This window comes from Kogia breviceps, chromosome 2 (genome assembly GCF_026419965.1).
Source record: "Kogia breviceps isolate mKogBre1 chromosome 2, mKogBre1 haplotype 1, whole genome shotgun sequence".
NCBI lineage: Eukaryota > Metazoa > Chordata > Mammalia > Artiodactyla > Physeteridae > Kogia > Kogia breviceps.
Genome location: NC_081311.1, coordinates 17,914,276 through 17,934,212, shown reverse-complemented (window position 1 = coordinate 17,934,212; position 19,937 = coordinate 17,914,276). Strand labels below are relative to the sequence as shown.

At 44.4% G+C, this 19,937-nt stretch overlaps 1 protein-coding gene across 1 annotated transcript in view; it reads right to left on the bottom strand.

Annotated features, from left to right (window-relative positions):
- LOC136793670 (guanylate cyclase 2G-like) overlaps window positions 1-19,937 on the bottom strand; it is a 49,022-nt gene that overhangs the window by 12,480 nt on the left and 16,605 nt on the right. The window contains 6 exon segments of the mRNA XM_067027425.1: window positions 1,682-1,820; window positions 3,418-3,630; window positions 17,291-17,362; window positions 17,902-18,006; window positions 18,641-18,724; window positions 19,103-19,240. Coding sequence (XP_066883526.1) covers window positions 1,682-1,820; window positions 3,418-3,630; window positions 17,291-17,362; window positions 17,902-18,006; window positions 18,641-18,724; window positions 19,103-19,240 — 751 coding nt within the window.

Genomic DNA, 19,937 nt, shown 5'->3' with positions numbered 1-19,937 from the left:
CAGATTCTCTGAGTCTGAGATCCAGGCCTCAGCAGTTTTTAAAGTTTCCCAGGAAATTCCAATGTGCAGCCAAAGCGGAAAATAAAAGGGCCAGGGGGTTACACCTGCTATACATTTTCTTATCAATTTTGATCAAATTTTGCTTCACCTCCCGTTGCTTTTGCCCTTAATTCCCTCATGGAATGTGTTAAGAGACACCCTGGCCAAAAAAACAACAATAAAAAACCAAACCTGAATATATCCTTTGTAAGTAGAAAATTGGACACCATTTATCAAAAATTTTAGGGCTTCCCTGGTGGCGCAGTGGTTGAGAATCCACCTGCCGATGCAGGGGACGCGGGTTCGTGCCCCGGTCCGGGAAGATCCCACATGCCGCAGAGCGGCTGGGCCCGTGAGCCATGGACGCTGAGCCTGCGCGTCCGGAGCCTGCGCTCCGCAATGGGAGAGGCCACAACAGTGAGAGGCCCGCGTTACCACAAAAAAAAAAAAAAAAAAAAAAAAATTTAAATATGTTTAAAATACATTTACTTCTTCAATTTCATGAACAGAAATCTATCCTGAAGAAACATTCACACATGCCCACAAAGATACAAGACTGCTCATCACAGCAATTTGGAACAGCAAAAAATGGAAAACAGTCAAAATGTCTATCAATCGATAATATATGACATAGCCTTACAATGACAAATTTTGTAGTCCTTAAGAAAGAATGAGGCAAATTTACATACATGAATATGAGGTAAGAGATGCCCAGAGAGGGGGCACAGCATGTGCAAAGGCTCTGGGGTGGGAGTGTGTCTCCCACTTTGGAGGAACATAAAGGTGGCCAGTGTGGCTGGGAGGGGCAAGGCCTGGGAGGTAGGATTAGAAGGATTTAGTGGGCTGAATGGTCCCCAAAGAGATATGTCCATGGCCTAATCTGCAGGATCTGTGAATGTGACCTTATCTGAAAAAAAGGGTCTTTGCAAATATAATTATCTCAGGTTGAGGAGATCTTCTTGGGTTACCTAGGTGGGTCCTAATCCAAGGACAAGTGTCCTCACGGGAGACATACAGAAGAGATCTATACAGAGAAGGCAGCAATGTGAAGATGGTTCTACATAGACCTACATGGCCACAAACCCAGGGACGCTGGGGCAGCCACCTTGGAAGAGGCAAAGAATGGATCTTCCCTAGAGCTTCTAGAGGGAGCTCAGATCTGCCGAACCTTGATTTTGAACTTCTAGCCTCTAGAACTGTGAGAGAAGAAATTTCTGTTGTTTCAAGCCAGAAGGCTTGGGGTTGTTTGTTACGGCAGCCCTAGGACACTAATATAAGTCATAGAGGCTCCATCAGAAGCCTCCAGTGATCTTCCAAGCTATTGTAAGGACTTAGTTTTCACTCCCCAAATGGGAAGTCAAGGGAGGATTTTGAGCAGAGAAGTGACACGATCTGACTCATTTTCTAACAGAATTGCTCTGGCTGCTCTTATTGAATAAATTATATAGTTCTGAGTTTCTTGATTTTTTTTTTTTGGTAACCAAACTGCAATTTGTCTTCTAATTCTTTTTAAAAAATATGAATGTTAAAAATAAAAAATAAGAATGGAATAGATTCTAAATTAATAAACATTTAAAAAAACAAGCACTTAAACGCTGGCCCAAATGACCAAAGCCGGCCAAGGAGTCTCTCCCAGCTTTACCCTCTGGTGCCAGGTTTCGATCATCAAAATGATCGTGGTCCTGGTGGTGGATCAGCTCCCTCATCAGGATGGCAAAGCTGTAAATGTCTCCCTTCAGGGTGCCCGACAGGGGCACCTCTGGGAGCCGTCCAGCAGAGCTCTGCAAAGCCGAGGATGTCAAACGTCAGAGCTGCCGGGTGGAACTGTAAAAGCCGCTCCTTTTTTCTCAGGGAAGCACAGGAACAGTGAAAGCATCCAGCCCCTGAGAAGTCAGCCCTGATGGTTCTAGACTTTCTCCCTATGCACGCACTTGGGGGTCCGTGTGTGTGAATATGGAGGAAATAATCAGGATGATCCTGCACTCACATGTTAACAGCAGTTAACTCACAACTGTGCAATTACAGGTGGCTTTCCTTTTCCTTTTCCACGTCTGTATTGCCTACGGTAAAAAAATAATTTAACAATTCATAGAACATAAAACTAACTACTTGCAAGCGAACAATCCAGTGGCCTTTAATACACTGGCAATGTTGTACAACCACCACCTCTACCTCGTTCCAAAACATTTCTAACGCCCCAAAGTAAAACCTTGAACCCATTAAGCAGTTTATCCCCATTTCCCCCACCTTCCATGTCCTGCCAACCACCAGTCTGCATTCTGTCTCTACAGATGTATGTATTCTGGATATTTTATGAACCTACATTTCTTTGGCAGTGAGGTTTATAAGGTTTATATCATTATAGGTTATAATCATGAAAAGAAAATATATTGGGGGATGGGGAGATAGAAGTGGCTGCTAGCAGGTTTTCAAAATTTCCCCCTTTTGCCTTTCTCTGCAAGATACCATCCTGCCCCCATATTATAGAAACCTCCCCACGTGCACACAGCAAAGCTGCTGGGAGTGTGCTGCTTCAGAGACAGGCAGTTAAGGAGGAGGTGAGCCCAGGACAGTGCAAGGTGAGACTCAGGAGTGTTCAGTAACTTGGACAAGTAGGAAGAGTCATAGAGTCTCAATTCGCACCCATGTAAAGGAGGGTTGGACTCTGGGCGGCGGGTGTGATCCTGAGATGCCCATCAGAATCACTTGAGAGGCTTTTAGAAAACAATACGAGGACTTCCCTGGTGGTCCAGTGGCTAAGACTTCACGCTCCCAGTGCAGGGGGCCCGGGGTTCGATCCCCGGTCAGGGAACTCGATCCCGCATGCACGCCGCAACTAAGAGCTCGCATGCCTCAACTGAGGGTCCGCATGCTGCAACTAAGACCCAGTGCAGCCAAATAAATGAGCAAACAAACAAACAAATAAGTAAATAAAATACAGATGCCCAGACCCCTTCTTCATAAATTCTGATTCAGTTGGCATGGGGTGGGACCCAGCCCCTTGCATATTTTTTATAGCTTCTCAAGTGATACCGGAGCGCGGAGAGGTTGGAGAACTACTGAGCTCATCATCTGTAAGGTGCCCGGCAGGTCGTGCCTTCTCCGCTGAGAACACAGGATGAAGACACGAGGAGACGCAGAGGACTGAAGAGAAGGGCAGTGACTCACTTCAGGTCACCCAGCTAAGCCAGGGTGAGGACTAGTCTCCTAACTCAGACATCCCACCACGGACTCATGTCACTCGTGGGCGTTATTTTTTTCTCGATCTCCTTGGGTGACCGGAATAACCACATACCATCAGCCCCAGAGGAAGGCCCACCTGCAGGTACCCGTACACGTGAGCCTCAGAAAGCAGAGGTGGGATAAGGAGCCCTTTACCCCTCTCCTGACAGCTAGTGGGTGCACGATCTGCCAACGGTTACCCGAGTGGTCCGTCGTTCTCTCGTTATATGCTCTGTACGTCCGGCCACATTTGAGTTCCCACAGCCCAAATCCTGACAGCTTCACCCGCATCCGTCTGTCCACCAGGCAGTTGGAAGGCTTCAGGTTGCCAAGGGATCCCAGTGGGCTCCTGTGGAGGAACAGCAAGCCCTGAAGAGTGGAAATGAGCAAATGAATCAGAGCAGGTGCCAGCGGACGCTGCTGGAAGAAACAGAGACACAGAGGCAGATGGACAGAAACAGACAGACCAATGGCGGGAGACACACCCATCTTCACGTTCATTTGTTCAAGAGCCACTAACACAGCCCCTCGCCCAGGGGGTCACCCTGGGCAGGAGCACCCAAAAAGGAGAAAACTATTTCTGGCCTCTCCATGTGGAGCCACAAACGCAAGGCCCGCTTAAAATAAATGTAGCCTCGTGGCCAGACTCCTGGGTTCAAATCCCAGCTCCACCACAAAGCAGAGGGCAAGTTACTTTCCCCTGTAAGCCTCACTCTTCTTGTCAAAATGGAGATGATAATAATCCCTCTCAGGGTGGCTGTGGAGATTAAATGTAATAATACATGCGAACCACCAGACATGGTGCCTGACACAAAGTAAAGACTGCTACAAATTATAATGAAAAATTTGTAAGAATATAATAAAGGATAACAATAATCTAGAAACAACACTATGCAATTAAAAATATTATTTTATTACCTACATATTGAGGATTATATTCTATTACTATCTACATATAATGGTTCTATAATAATAGAATATTATATTTATTACGCGCACTTAAGGGTCCTGTTTGAGCACTTCACAGGGAGAGGCAATGAAATAAGGAACATTGAAAAATTCTCATCTCATTCACTGTGTTCTTAAGAGGTTACGTCAATTATTTGTATGCAGTAAGGAAGCACTATTATTTATTTATTTATTATTTTTTTAAATTGGAGTATAATTGCTTTACAATGGTGTGTTAGCTTCTGCTTTACAACAAAGTGAATCAGTTATACATATACATATGTTCTCATATCTCTTCCCTCTTGCGTCTCCCTCCCTCCAACCCTCCCTATCCCACCCCTCTAGGTGGTCACAAACCACCGAGCTGATCTCCCTGTGCTATGCGGCTGCTTCCCACTAGCTATCCACCCTACGTTTGGTAGTGTATATATGTCCATGCCACTCTCTCACTTTGTCACAGCTTACCCTTCCCCCTCCCCATATCCTCAAGTCCATTCTCTAGTAGGTCTGTGTCTTTATTCCTGTCTTGCCCCTAGGTTCTTCATGACCTTTTTTTTTCTTAGATTCCATATATATGTGTTAGCATACGGTATTTGTTTTTCTCCTTCTGACTTACTTTACCCTGTATGACACACTCCAGGTCCATCCACCTCACTACAAATAACTCAGTTTCATTTCTTTTTATGGCTGAATAATATTCCATTGTATGTATGTGCCACATATTCTTTATCCATTCATCTGTTGATGGACACTTAGGTTGCTTCCATGTCCTGGCTATTGTAAATAGAGCTGCAATGAACATTTTGGTACATGACTCTTTTTGAATTATGGTTTTCTCAGGGTATATGCCCAGTAGTGGGATTGCTGGGTCGTATGGTAGTTCTATTTGTATTTTTTTAAGGAACCTCCATACTGTTCTCCATAGTGGCTGTATCAATTTACATTCCCACCAGCAGTGCAAGAGTGTTCCCTTTTCCCAACACCCTCTCCAGCATTTACTGTTTCTAGATTTTTTGTTGGTGGCCATTCTGACCGGTGTGAGAAGACATCTCATTGTAGTTTTGATTTGCATTTCTCTAATGATTAATGATGTTGAGCATTCTTTCATGTGTTTGTTGGCAATCTGTATATCTTCTTTGGAGAAATGTCTATTTAGGTCTTCTGCCCATTTTCGGATTGGGTTGTTTGTTTTTTGTTATTGAGCTGCATGAGTTGCTTATAAACTTTGGAGATTAACCCTTGGTCAGTTACTTCATTTGCAACTATTTTCTCCCATTCTGAGGGTTGTCTTTTGTTCTTGTTTATGATATCCTTTGCTGTGCAAAAGCTTTTAAGTTTCATTAGGTCCCATTTGTTTATTTTTGTTTTTATTTCCATTTCTCTAGGAGGTGGGTCAAAAAGGATCTTGCTGTGATTTATGTCATAGAGTGTTCTGCCTATGTTTTCCTCTAAGAGTTGGATAGTCTGGCCTTACATTTAGGTCTTTAACCCATTTTGAGTTTATTTTAGTGTATGGTGTTAGGGAGTGTTCTAATCTCATACTTTTACATGTACCTGTCCAGTTTTCCCAGCACCACTTATTGAAGAAGGTGTCTTTTCTCCACTGTATATTCTTGCCTCCTTTATCAAAGATAAGGTGACCATATGTGTGTGGGTTTATCTTTGGGCTTTCTATCCTGTTCCATTGATCTATATTTCTGTTTTTGTGCCAGTACCATACTGTCTTGATTACTGTAGCTTTGTATACAGTCTGAAGTCAGGGAGCCTGATTCCTCCAGCTCCATTTTTTGTTCTCAAGATTGCTTTGGCTATTCGGGGTCTTTTGTGTTTCCATACAAATTGTGAAATTTTTGGTTCTAGTTCTGTAAAAAATGCCAGTGGTAGTTTGATAGGGATTGCATTGGGTAGTAGAGTCATTTTCACAATGTTGATTCTTCCAATCCAAGAACATGGTATACCTCTCCATCTATCTGTATCATCTTTAATTTCTTTCATCAGTATCTTATAATTTTCTGCATACAGGTCTTTTGTCTCCTTAGGTAGGTTTATTCCTAGATATTTTACTCTTTCTGTTGCAGTGGTAAATGGGAGTGTTTTCTTAATTTCACTCTCAGATTTTTCATCATTAGTGTATAAGAATGCCAGAGATTTCTATGCATTAATTTTGTATCCTGCTACTTTACCAAATTCATTGATTAGCTCTAGTAGTTTTCTGGTAGCATCCTTAGGATTCTCTATGTATAGTATCATGTCATCTGCAAATAGTGACAGCTTTACTTCTTCTTTTCCGATTTGGATCCCTTTTATTTCTTTTTCTTCTCTCATTGCTGTGGCTAGAACTTTCAAAACTATGTTGAATAAGAGTGGTGAGAGTGGGCAACCTTGTCTTGTTCCTGATCTTAGTGGAAATGGTTTCACTTTTTCACCATTGAGGACAATGTTGGCTATGGGTTTGTCATATATGGCCTTTATTATGTTGAGGAAAGTTCCCTCTATGCCTACTTTCTGCAGGGTTTTTTTAATCATAAATTGGTGTTGAATTTTGTCAAAAGCTTTCTCTGCATCTATTGAGATGATCATATGGTTTTCCTCCTTCAGTTTGTCGATATGATGTATCACGTTGATATATTTGTGTATATTGAAGAATACTTGCATTCCTGGAATAAAGCCCACTTGATCATGGTGTATGATCCTTTAAATGTGCTGTTGGATTCTGTTTGCTAGTATTTTGTTGAGGATTTTTGCAGCTATGTTCATCAGTGATATTGGCCTGTAGTTTTCTTTCTTTGTGACATCTTTGTCTGGTTTTGGTATGAGGGTTATGGTGGCCTCAGAGAATGAGTTTGGGAGTATTCCTCCCTCTGCTATCTTTCGGAAGAGTTTGAGAAGGATAGGTGTTAGCTCTTCTCTAAATGTTTAAGAGAATTCACCTGTGAAGCCATCTGGTCCTGGGCTTTTGTTTGTTGGAAGATTTTTAATCACAGTTTCAATTTCAGTGCTTGTGATTGGTCTGTTCATATTTTCTATTTCTTCCTGGTTCAGTCTCAGCAGGTTGTGCATTTCTAAGAATGTGTCCATTTCTTCCAGGTTGTCCATTTTATTGGCATACAGTTCCTTGCAGTAATCTCTCATAATCTTTTGTATTTCTGCAGTGTCCGTTGTTACTTCTCCTTTTTCATTTCTAATTCTATTGATTTGAGTCTTCTCCCTTTTTTTCTTGATGAGTCTGGCTAATGGTTTATCAATTTTTTTTTAATCTTCTCAAAGAACCAGCTTTTAGTTTTGTTGATCTTTGCTATCATTTCCTTCATTTCTTTTTCATTTATTTCTGATCTGATCTTTATGATTTCTTTCCTTCTGCTAAATTTGGGGTTTTTTTGTTCTTCTTTCTCTAATTGCGTTAGGTGCAAAATTAGGTTGTTTATTCGAGATGTTTCCTGTTTCTTAAGGTAGGATTGTATTGCTATAAATTTCCCTCTTAGAACGCTTTTGCTGCATCCCATAGGTTTTGGGTCGTCATGTTTCCATTGTCATTTGTTTCTAAGTATTTTTTGATTTCTTCAGTGATCACTTTGTTATTAAGTAGTGTATTGTTTAGCCTCCATGTGCTTGTATTTTTTACAGATCTTTTCCTGTAATTGATATCTAGTCTCATAGCATTGTGGTCATAAAAGATACTTGATATGATTTCAATTTTCTTAAATTTACCAAGGCTAGATTTGTGACCCAAGATATGATCTATCCTGGAGAATGTTCCATGAGCACTTGAGAAAAATGTGTATTCTCTTGTTTTTGGATGGAATGTCCTATAAATATCAATTAAGTTCCTCTTGTTTAATGTATCATTTAAAACTTGTGTTTCCTTATTTATTTTCATTTTGGATGATCTGTCCATTGGTGAAAGTGGAGTGTTAAAGTCCCCTACTATGACTGTGTTACTGTCGATTTCCCCTTTTATGGCTGTTAGTATTTGCCTTATGTATTGAGGTGCATGTTGGGTGCATAAATATTTACAATTGTTATATCTTTTTCATGGATCTATCCCTTGATCATTATGTAGTGTCCTTCTTTGTCTCTTGTAATAGTATTTATTTTAAAGTCTATTTTGTCTGATATGAGAATTGCTACTCCAGGTTTCTTCTGATTTCCATTTGCATGGAATATCTTTTTCCATCCCCTCACTTTCAGTCTGTATGTGTCCCTAGGTCTGAAGTGGGTCTCTTGTAGACAGCATATATATGCGTCTTGTTTTTGTATCCATTCAGCCAGTCTGTGTCTTTTTCTGGGAGCATTTAATCCATTTACATTTAAGGTAATTATCAATATGTATGTTCCTATTCCCATTTTCTTAATTGCTTCGAGTTTGTTCTTGTAGGTCTTTTCCTTCTCTTGTGTTTCTTGCCTAGAGAAGTCCCTTTAGCATTTGTTGTAAAGCTGGTTTGGTGGTGCTGAACTCTCTCAGCTTTTGCTTGTCTGTAAAAGTTTTTTTATTTTTATGGAGAAAACGATTGTAAAGGTTTTAATTTCTCCATCAAATCTGAATGAGATCCTTGCTGGATAAAGTAATCTTGGTTGTAGGTTTTTCTCCTTCATCACTTTAAATATGTCCTGCCACTCCCTTTTGGCTTGCAGAGTTTCTGCTGAAAGATCAGCTGTTAACCTTATGGGGATTCCCTTTTGTGTTATTTGTTGTTTTTCCCCCTTGCTGCTTTTAATGTTTTCTTTGTATTTAATTTTTGATAGTTTGATTAATATGTGTCTTGGCATGTTTCTCCTTGGATTTATCCTGTATGGGACTCTCTGTGCTTCCTGGACTTGATTAACTATTTCCTTTCCCATATTAGGGAAGTTTCAACTATAATCTCTTCAAATATTTTCTCAGTCCCTTTCTTTATCTCTTCTTCTTCTGGGACCCCTATAATTCAAATGTTGGTGTGTTTAATGTTGTCCCAGAGGTCTCTGAGACTGTCCTCAGTTCTTTTCATTCTTTTTCCTTTATTCTGCTCTGCAGTAGTTATTTCCACTATTTTATCTTCCAGGTCACTTATCCGTTCTTCTACCTCAGTTACTCTGCTATTGATCCCATCTAGAGTATTTTTAATTTCATTTATTGTGTTGCTCATCATTGCTTGCTTCCTCTTTATTTCTTCTAGGTCCTTGTTAAATGTTTCTTGCATTTTGTCTATTCTATTTCCAAGATTTTGGATCATCTTTACTACCATTATTCTGAATTCTTTTTCAGGTAGACTGCCTATTTCCTCTACATTTATTAGGTCTGATGGGTTTTTACCTTGCTCCTTCATCTGCTGTGTGTTTTTCTGTCTTTTCATTTTGCTTATTGTGTTTGAGGTCTCCTTTTTGCAGGCTGCAGGTTCATAGTTCCCGTTGTTTTTGGTGTCTGTCCCCAGTGGCTAAGGTTGGTTCAGTGGGTTGAGTAGGTTTCCTGGTTGAGGGGACTAGTGCCTGTGTTCTGGTGGATGAGGCTGTATCTTGTCTTTCTGGTGGGCAGGTCCACGTCTGGTGGTATGTTTTGGGGTGTCTGTAGTCTTATTATGATTTTAGGCAGCCTCTCTGCTAATGGATGGGGCTGTAGTCCTGTCTTGCCAGTTGTTGGGCATAGGGTGTCTAGCACTGCAGGTTGCTGGTGGTTGAGTGAAGCTGGGTCTTGGTGTTGAGATGGAGCTCTCTGTCGCCGTTTGATATTATGTGGAGCTGGGAGGTCTCTTGTGGACGAGTGTCCTGAAGTTGGTTCTCCCACCTCAGAGACACAGCCCTGATGCCTGGCTGGAGCACCAAGAGCCTTTAATCCACACAGCTCAGAATAAAAGGGAGAAAAAATAGAAAGGAAAGAAAGGAAAGAAAGGAAGGGAGGAAGGGAGGAAGAAAGGAAGGAAGAAAGGAAGGAAGAAAGGAAGGAAGAAATGAAGGAAGAAAGAAAGAAAAAATAAAGTAGGATAAAATAAAGTTATTAAAATAAAAAATAATTTTTAAGAAGAAAAAATTTAAAAAGTAAAAAAAAAAAAAAAAAAGGACGGATAGAACCCTGGGACAAATGGTGAAAGCAGAGCTATACAGACAAAATCTCACACAGAAGCACACACATACACACTCACAAAAAGAGAAAAAGGGGAAAATAATAATATATCTTGCTCCCAAAGTCCACCTCCTCAGTTTGGGATGATTTGCTTTCTATTCAGGTATTCCACAGATGCAGGGCACTTCAAGTTGAATGTAGAGCTTTAATCTGCTGCTTCTGAGGCTGCTGGGAGAGACCTCCCCCTCTCCTCTTTGTTCGCACAGCTCCTGGGTTCAGCTTTGGATTTGGCCCTGCCTCTGCGCGTAGGTCGCCAGAGGGCGTCTGGTCTTCGCTCAGACAGGACGGGGTTAAAGGAGCAGCTGATTCGGGGGCTCTGGCTCTGGCCGGGGGGAGGGAGGGGTACGGATGCAGGGCAAGCCTGCGGCTGCAGAGGCCGGCATGATGTTGCACCAGCCTGAGGCGCACAGTGCGTTCTCCCGGGGAAGTTGTTCCTGGATCCCGGGACCCTGGCAGTGGCGGGCTGCACAGGCTTCCGGGAGGGGAGGTGTGGAGAGTGACCTGTGCTCGCACACAGGCTTCTTGGTGGCGGCAGCATCAGCCTTAGCGTCTCATGCCCGTCGCTGGGGTCCGCGCTAATAGCCGCGGCTCGCGCCCGTCTCTGGAGCTCCTTTAAGCGGCGCGCTTAAACCCCTCTCCTCGCGCACCAGGAAACAAAGAGGCAAGAAAAAGTCTCTTGTCTCTTCGGAAGCTCCAGACTTCTCCCGGACTCCCTCCCGGCCAGCCGTGGCGCACTGGCCCCCTTCAGGCTGTGTTCGCGCCGCCAACCCCAGCCCTCTCCCGGCTTCCGACCGAAGCCCGAGCCTCAGCTCCCAGCCCCCGCCCGCCCCGGCGGCTGAGCAGACAAGCATCTCGGGCTGGTGAGTGCTGGTCGGCACCGATCCTCTGCGGGAATCTCTCCGCTTTCCCCTCCGTACCCTGTTGCTGCGCTCTCCTCCGCGGCTCCGGAGCTTCCCCCTCCGCCACCCGCAATCTCCGCCCGCAAAGGGGCTTCTAGTGTGTGGAAACCTTTCCTCCTTCACAGATCCCTTCCACTGGTGCAGGTCCCATCCCCATTCTTTTGTCTCTGTTTATTCTTTTCTTTTTTGCCCTACCCAGGTATGTGGGGAGTTTCTTGCCTTTTGGGAGGTCTGAGGTCTTCTGCCAGCGTTCAGTGGGTGTTCTATAGGAGCAGGTCTACGTGTAGATGTATTTCTGATGTATCTGTGGGGAGGAAGGTGATCTCCGCGTCTTACTCTTCCGCCATCTTGTCTTCCCCCTAATTGATAACCAAGCGCTATTATTTATAAACAGGACAGAACAAACTCTAGAGTCAGAAGACATGTTCAAGTCTAGACTTTACCAGTCAGACTCTTCAAACAAATCACCTGGGGGCCTCGATTTCACCATCTGTGAAATGGGTCTGCCTTAGACGCCTGCTACTTGAAAGATGTCCCAGGTACCAGCAGCAGCAGCATCACCTGGGAGCTTGGCAGAAATACAGAATCTCAGGCGCTGCCCAGACCTACTGGAATAGACTGTGCATTTTAACCCGATCCCCAGGAGATGCGTGTGCTTTTTAGTCTGAGAAGACATGTCCTTGTCAATTGTTCCCAGTCTTGGCTGCACATCAAAATCACCTGGGGAGGGCTTCCCTGGTGGCGCAGTGGTCGAGAGCCCGCCTGCCGATGCAGGGGACGCGGGTTCGTGCCCCGGTCCGGGAAGATCCCACATGTCGCGGGGCGGCTGGGCCCGTGAGCCATGGCCGCTGAGCCTGCGCGTCCGGAGCCTGTGCTCCGCAACGGGAGAGGCCGCAGCAGTGAGAGGCCCGCATACCACAACAACAACAACAAAAAAACCCAACCTGGGGAGCTTACAAAGAATATATCAATGCTAGGGCCCAGATATAAGAACCTCTACTAGCTGCAGATTACCTCTCGGACAAACCACGCCTCCGTGCAGAGGTGAGTGATCAGAATGAAGGAAGAGGGCTTAATCTGAAGGCTGGCTGAGGAAGCTCCATCCTCAAGGCAGTGATGATTCTTATTTAGCAAGGACATGAGGGTGGGGGTGGGGATCTCTCACAATGAAGGAACTCAGGGTTTTAAACTGTTCCCAGGGAGTGGGGACAGAGCTGGGAGACAAACCCAGGTCCAGTCGCCTTTGAAGCCCAGCCACTTGTAAACCACTAGTTTTACTGTTGCTGGTGCCCTGGGTGACTGTAAGAGGAAGGTGGAGGAGGAAGAGGGTAGGTAAAAGCGTACCTATTCTTCTGGCACCATTGCCAGGTTAAATGAATCACAAGTCCAGCCTGAGTCACACGGTGTGGTTACGAGACGTCACCGGCCCTCGGTGCCCATCAAGGAGGAATGTGAAGAGGGCCCCTGAATGGACTGTTGCACCCAGAGACCGGGTCCTTGGGCCTCCTGGGCACCGGCTCTGGGACTCACCTCTTCCTGCAGCAGTGACGACAGGCTGAATCATTGTCGGCTTTAGCAAGAACCCTGAGCTAATATTGCATTCGAAATACAGGCTAATACAGAAAGCAATAGGGAAACATCCAGGACAGTGGGTACACCACGCCCACCTCACCCCCTAAAAAATCAGGAGGCCGTGTTCCTTTATCGATCTGCGTATTTGTTGTTTGAGATGACAAAGTTGAATCACATTTTGTAAACGCAACTCGCTGAACCAGACAGGAAGGGCCTGGAAGGGCCTGGGTGGGGCTCCCTCTGGAATGTTTCCAGCGAGGTTCCAACAGGCGGAGAGGTCTGGTCTTGAAATCTGGGGAGACCTGTGTCCAAGCCAGAGTTCTCTCTGACCTCACGGAGACCTTTCCATTCCACAGGACTCTCCTTGACACACATGACTGTCCCTGCCCTTGCTAGTGCCAGGCCCGCCCCTGGCATGAGACATTCTACATTCTGGTCGCTGCTGACCACCCCTGACATCCAGGTGTATTAGCGGAGCTCCTTCCATTAGGACAAAAATAACATGTTTCGGGATGCTTGGAATCCTAGGAATGTGGTCCTCGCCGAGAGATGGCACACATCTCTTTGTTTTGTTCTATTATATTTTTCTATCTTGATGGAGATGTCTGACTTTATGTATTCTGTTGTCTAAGAACAAATAGAACCATGAGAGGCTCACCATTGACGTGCCAGGTTTCATACCCTTTTGGCAGTTCTATTACCTACGTGTCTGAAGCTACATTTATTTTCCTGCTGGAAAGTTGAGGCTGGCCCACAGGGCTCCTACGTCTGGATCCCATATCTGTGCTCTCTGGTACTTCCAGGGAGGAAAGAATTCAGCTTTTGGAGACAGGCTGGCTGCAAATCCCAATCAGCCTCTTACCAGTTGGGCTGGTTACTTCACCTCACTAAGTCTCTTCTTTTTTCCCTTTTGAAAAAGGGAGTAAGAATTCATACTATTAATATTGGAGTTAAGGATAAATTAACAACAGAGTTAATTGCTAATTATTAAGAGCACTGTCCAATAGAAATACAACGTTAAGCACATGCGTAATGTTTAATTTTTAGTTCAACAGGTGAAATTACTTTTAATAATATATTTTATATAACCCAATGTATTAAAAATCTTCTTTCAACATGAAAGTATTAGTGAGATATTTTACATTCCTTTTTTTCTTAATCTTCAAAAGCTGTCATGGGGGCTTCCCTGGTGGCGCAGTGGTTGAGAGTCTGCCTGCCGATTCAGGGGACACGGGTTCGTGCCCCGGTCTGGGAAGATCCCACACGCCACAGAGCAGCTGGGCCCGTAAGCCATGGCCGCTGAGCCTGCGCGTCCGGAGCCTGTGCTCTGCAACGGGAGAGGCCACAACAGTGAGAGGCCCGCGTACCACCAAAAAAAACCAAAAACAAAACCAAAACATATATACAATAAAAAGATAAAACTTAGCTATTGGCAAAAGAAATTCCTGGAAGCCACAAGAAAATTAAAAAAAAAAAAAAAGCTGTCATGGATTTTATACTTATAAGCACATCTCAGTTTGGACTAGCTACATGGTCAGTGTTCAGTAGTCACATGTGGCTGGTGGTACCATATTTGGACAGTGTAGGCTTTTACCCCATAAGATTGTTGGGGGAATAAATAAGAAAGTGTGTGGTTTTTAGTACTAGAAATTGGGTTATCTGGAATAATAGTAATACTATACTTCCGCTAATACTAACAATTAACATTTACTAGATACCTGTTATGGAGTAGACATGGTGCTAAGCAATTTACATACCTTAGTCCTCACAACAACCCTATGTAGCAGGTACTATTGTTATCTTTATTTTATACACAGGGACACTAGGGGTCAGGGTAGTTAAGGTCACCTGGTCAGTACATGGCAGAGCCAGGGTTTACTACAACTTGCATGGCAAACTGTCCTTCATCCTCTGAATCTACTAAGACTTCTCTCACTTAGAAACAAAGGCCCCTCCCTAACTCAAGACAAGTATTATACTCTCCAAAGCTCCTTCCCAAGCTGGCCCAACTGGGTTCAACTCCTTGGGGACAGGACAATAAGACATTCCTCTGTGCCCGCCATGCCCAGAATCGGGTTTGACCCAATTAGGTGCTGAATCAACATACATTTGCTATCTTGAAAAGTCTGTGGCATCTCAGAATCTCCCTGATAACTCGTATAGAGGAGGTTCTGATCAAATAGATATTGGGACAGGAATTGTTCTTATGATTGGTATGTGATGTCCAGAAGCACAATCTGACCCACAGAGCTTGGCCCCGTGCCTGGGTTCATGTCAAAGTCATCCATGCCGAAGCTCCAAAATGCTGAAGTGACTCTTCTGTTACTCTTAGTCCCCTTTCAGGGAAGGTTGGTTGCAACTTCCTTACAGGATCCCAAAATGTGTTCACTCCATTTCAGGAGATAGAGAGCCTACCAAAGCAAGGTGGCAAGCTGTCCTCTGTCCTGGTGTAGAGTGGAGGATAGATTCAGTGACCTAGAATCGCTGATGACCACCAGGGAGATTTTCCCCTTCAAAGTGTCATTTGCACCCACCCCAGCATTTCTCCAGAGAATCCTTCGAGTCAATTCTTTTTTTTTTTTTTATCTTTATTCGAGTATAATTGCTTTACAATGGTGTGTTACTTTCTGCTTTATAACAAAGCGAATCAGCTATACATATACATATATTCCCATATCTCCTTCGTCTTGTGTCTCCCTCCTTCCCTCCCTATCCTACCCCTCTAGGTGGTCACAAAGCACTGAGCTGATCTCCCTGTGCTATGCGGCTGCTTCCCACTAGCTATGTTTTACGTTTGGTAGTGTACATAGGCCCACGTCACTCTCTCACTTCATCCCACCTTAGCTTTCCCACTCCCTGTGTCCTCAAGTCCATTCTCTATGTCTGCGTCTTTATTCCTGTCCTGCCCCTAGGTTCTTCAGAACCAATTCCTTTTTTTTTTTTTTTTTTAGATTCTATATATATGTGTTAGCATATGGTATTTGCTAACACATATATATGGAGTCAATTCTTCTTGAAAGCCGAATGCCTCCACTGAAAAGCCTAAATCTACTAGTCATTCACATCATGGTGAGAATTTACTAGCTTTCTCTTTACATCCAATACAAATGATGCCAGCTGTTTTGATTGGGTGGGAGACAGATCACCAGAGACTAGAGCACTTCCCTGGGCTTGGTGGGAAGGGAGGGAAAGTGGGTGGGGGGAAAGAGAGAGGAGCCCAGAGGAGGAGAGGATGCCAATCAGATCCTCCTATTTTATAACCATTCCACCGCCACTTAAATAATTTCGTATGTACACTTCATGACTTAAAAATTTTTTTTTCTCTAGCTTAATTTCAAGCCATTCAAAGATGGAAACAAGTCCTTGTCTTCATATGAAATTGCCCAGAGTATGACAAACCCTTAACAGACACTCAAGAAAGTTTTCCTGAAATAATGAGTGGTGGCCTCGGGTTGTCGGAAACCAGTCACAGAGAGGTTTCTGTTTGTTTACCTCTCCTGGTAACAATACACTGGCTTCCCACTAACGCCTGGGAAGTCAAAGCTTAACAGGGCCATTAAGACTCAGCTCCTTACACACAAAGAGCAATCAAATTCTTGAGGAAGAAAACTCCTTCGATGTTAATCAGGCCAACCTCATCCGTTAAACCTAAGTGGAGGCTAAGTAATAATAATAACAACAACAATAATAGCTAAAATATATTTGGTACTTATTTTGGCTCAGATACTTTCTAGCACTTTGTGTATATTAACTGACTCTATCCTCACAACAAAATATAAGGTAGCTCTATTATCATCCCTATTTCACACACGGGAAATGAGTTGGGTGGGCCATGTAAGTATAGACCAGCATTCTGACGATGCTCTCCGCAGCCCGGGCTCATATCCAGCCGCTCTTTCTAAGCTCACCGCATCTGCTGTTACCATTAGAGGGAAAGTAACTTGCCACAGTCATTCAAGGAGTCACTGGCCCTAAAACCTAGGAGGGCAGAGTTTACATTTCACCCATGTATCCCTCACAGCACCCAGGCAGGGTCTTGCCCAGAGGAGTCTGTCAGTTGATGGATGGGAATGTTGATTGATGGATGGACTGTTGATTGACAGATGACAACCAGCCTTGTCCTGCTGCCATGTGTCAGAGTCAGTGACTTCCCCACCAGGACCCATTCCCAGGTCATTAGCTTGGTCCCCTCAAGAACACTAATAAAAAAAATAATAATTAAAAAAAAAAAAAAAAAAAAAAAAAAAAAGGGCTTCCCTGGTGGCGCAGTGGTTGAGAATCCGCCTGCCGATGCAGGGGACACGGGTTCGTGCCCCGGTCCGGGAAGATCCCACATGCCGCGGAGCAACTAAGCCCGTGAGCCATGGCCGCTGAGCCTGTGCGTCCGGAACCTGTGCTCCGCAACGGGAGAGGCCACAACAGTGAGAGGCCCGCATACCTCAAAAAAAAAAAAAAAAAAAAAAAAAAAAGAACACTAATAGCATTTGTTCTTTACACAGGTTTATGTGATATTCACGTTGACTCTGTCATATGCAAATGAGAGCTTGAATATCCAATCAATTTCATTGCCTGAGTTTCTCAAAACATCCTAGAAAACACAATCACTTGAAACATCACCAGTGACTCAACCAGAAACACAGTGATCTTCCCGGGTCCAGTGGATTTGATTCTAATGCTTTGGATGATGTTGAGCAGAAATGATACAACCTGAGGCAGAGGACTCTAAATCTACTAGTTACTAAATCTAGTAACCGGAACTCTGCTTGGAAGAAACCATAACCTTGAGAAAGTTACACAGTCTTGAGTTTTACAGATACTTCCTTGTTCCTGACATAAAGCTGGTGGTCACATACCACGGGAAAGATGGGCCCAGGAACACAATTCAGACGTAGATATGACATCTTAGGAGATGAAACCAAGCTCAGACAGTTTCCCAGAACAAAGAGACCAGACACTTGGCAACTGCGCTGCTAATTTGATCCCCTGCAGGCAGCCCAGCAAGATAATTCAGGTCTTGAAATTAAACCAGAGAGGAACTGTTCTTGGACGAAGGGGCAAAAGCATTGATAAGCTTCTTTATTAGCTGCCGCTAATCAACCCTGAGGTAAGATTTACTATTTTACTTACCTTAAGGCTTCCTCTTTTGCAATATTGGGTGACAGTGCAGATGCTGGGTGATTCTGTGCAAATACCAAAGACGGGAACAATGTTTTCACGCCTTAATTCATACATCTGAAAATAATAATGGTACTAATAGCTTATGATTATAATGTGTCTTCTGCCCTAGGGACAGTGCTGTGTGCTTTACACACTTTCAGCTATTTTTCACAAAGACCCTGTGAGATAAGAACTATGATTGCTTCCATCTTACAGATGAGGAAACTGATGCTCAAAAGATAAATTAATGTGTTAAAGATCATACAACTTAGTAGTGGCAGAGCTGGGAGGTAAATCCAGACAGTCTGCCTCCAGCAAATAAACCAGAGGAATGATCAAAGTCCCCCAAAGTAACAGGGATTAACTGAAGAAGTGGACCCCATGAACCTGACTCCCCTGCAAGGACCAGCTTCGAGGGAGACAGCTACCCAAAGAATGAAGAGGGAGAATTAAGGCCAGGAAGAATTCAAGGCAAAGAACAGGCTAGGAGAGCTCCCAGGATGCAGGAGCCTGGGTCAGGCATAAGGGTCTGAGGTCTAAAGTCTGGGCTCTTGAGGGGTAGGGGTCATGGGCCAAGTTAAGGGGAGCAGCTTCCCACCATTGCCTTTTGGGGTGAAGGCCACCCGCACCCCAGCTGGGAACAGGGAGCTGGCAGAGGCAAGGCAGAGGGCAGCAAGGCTTTGCCTCCTCCCAGGGCTGGGGGCCTCACCAGCCAGATTTCCTGCAGCACAGACGGCTTCCTGACCCAGGCTTGTGCCTGGTCACCAACATCACAGATGGCCACATGGTTTCCCTGGAACTGGAGACAAAGCGGAATGTTCTTAACCCAGGCTGATCCAGAAAAAGCTACGCTCAGAAAGAGCTAGGAATGGGGGCAGGAAGACTGGCAAGAAATCCACCTACAGAAGGGATCATTGAGCTCCTCCCTGCCCTAATCAGCCCTCGGAAGGCCCCGTGCTGTGTCCAAGAGCCGAGCTAGCTGCTCAACACAGGAGACCTCATTTAACAGGCAGCACAGCCCTGCAAAGGCAGGGTGGGGGGGGAGGGGGGTGATTAGCCCATTTCCAGATGGGATCCCTGAGGTTAGGGAACTAGTTCAAGGCCACACATCTGTAGGTAGTACAGCCAGAATTTGAACATCTGCATGCAGCCACCCTGCCCTCAGAATTACCCGGTAAAGCCCTGCTGGGGCATAAAAGAGCTCTTCGCCCTGCTGATTCTCAGCCAAAGAGCTGAAGTCCCCAGAAATCATCACACTAGATGAGTTACTGTTGTCCCCTCTCGACACAGGTGTGCCTCTCTGGGGTGGCTGCGAAACAGGACACGATTCAGTTGCTCTCAGTAGGATGACCAAGTACTGATGAGACTATGCCTTTTATAGATAAGGAAAATTAGCGCCAAGGTTAGTAGCAGTTAGTAAATGAGAGTCAGGACTCAAAGCCTGATTTCTCTAACCCAAAGTGTGAGTGCTGAACTGCTACCCACACCACTCTCGTGTCTGTGCCAACCTCACGATGTCATGGTTAAGACTCTGGGGTCAGGCTGCCCAAATTCAAGTGCTGGCTTTGGCCCTTAACTAGATGTGTGACCTGATGACCCAGTCATTTTCCTCAATGAGCATCTAAGGAGGTGAACTCTCTGTGTAACACCCCCAGTTCCTCCCCAGCACCTAGAGAATATATTTAAACAGAGGAGCCCTGTTTTTCTAGAAGAGTCTTGCTCGGAACTCTAATGTAGAAAACAATAGCTCAAAGCAGAGCTGCTATAGTTGAAGAGGAAGAGGAAGGCTCAGAATTCCTCCCCACCACCTCTACCTCATTCTATCATTCACCCAAGCGCAGACCAGTGAGCCCCAGAATTGCCAGGGACACTTGAAAAATAATTTACAAATGAACCCCAATCTCCTTGTCGTAGCATGTTGAAGCCTCCTTGACTTGGTACCTGCCAAGTCACCTTTTTTTCTTGAAAGTCATAATTCATTTATTCAATGAATAGTATATGCAAAT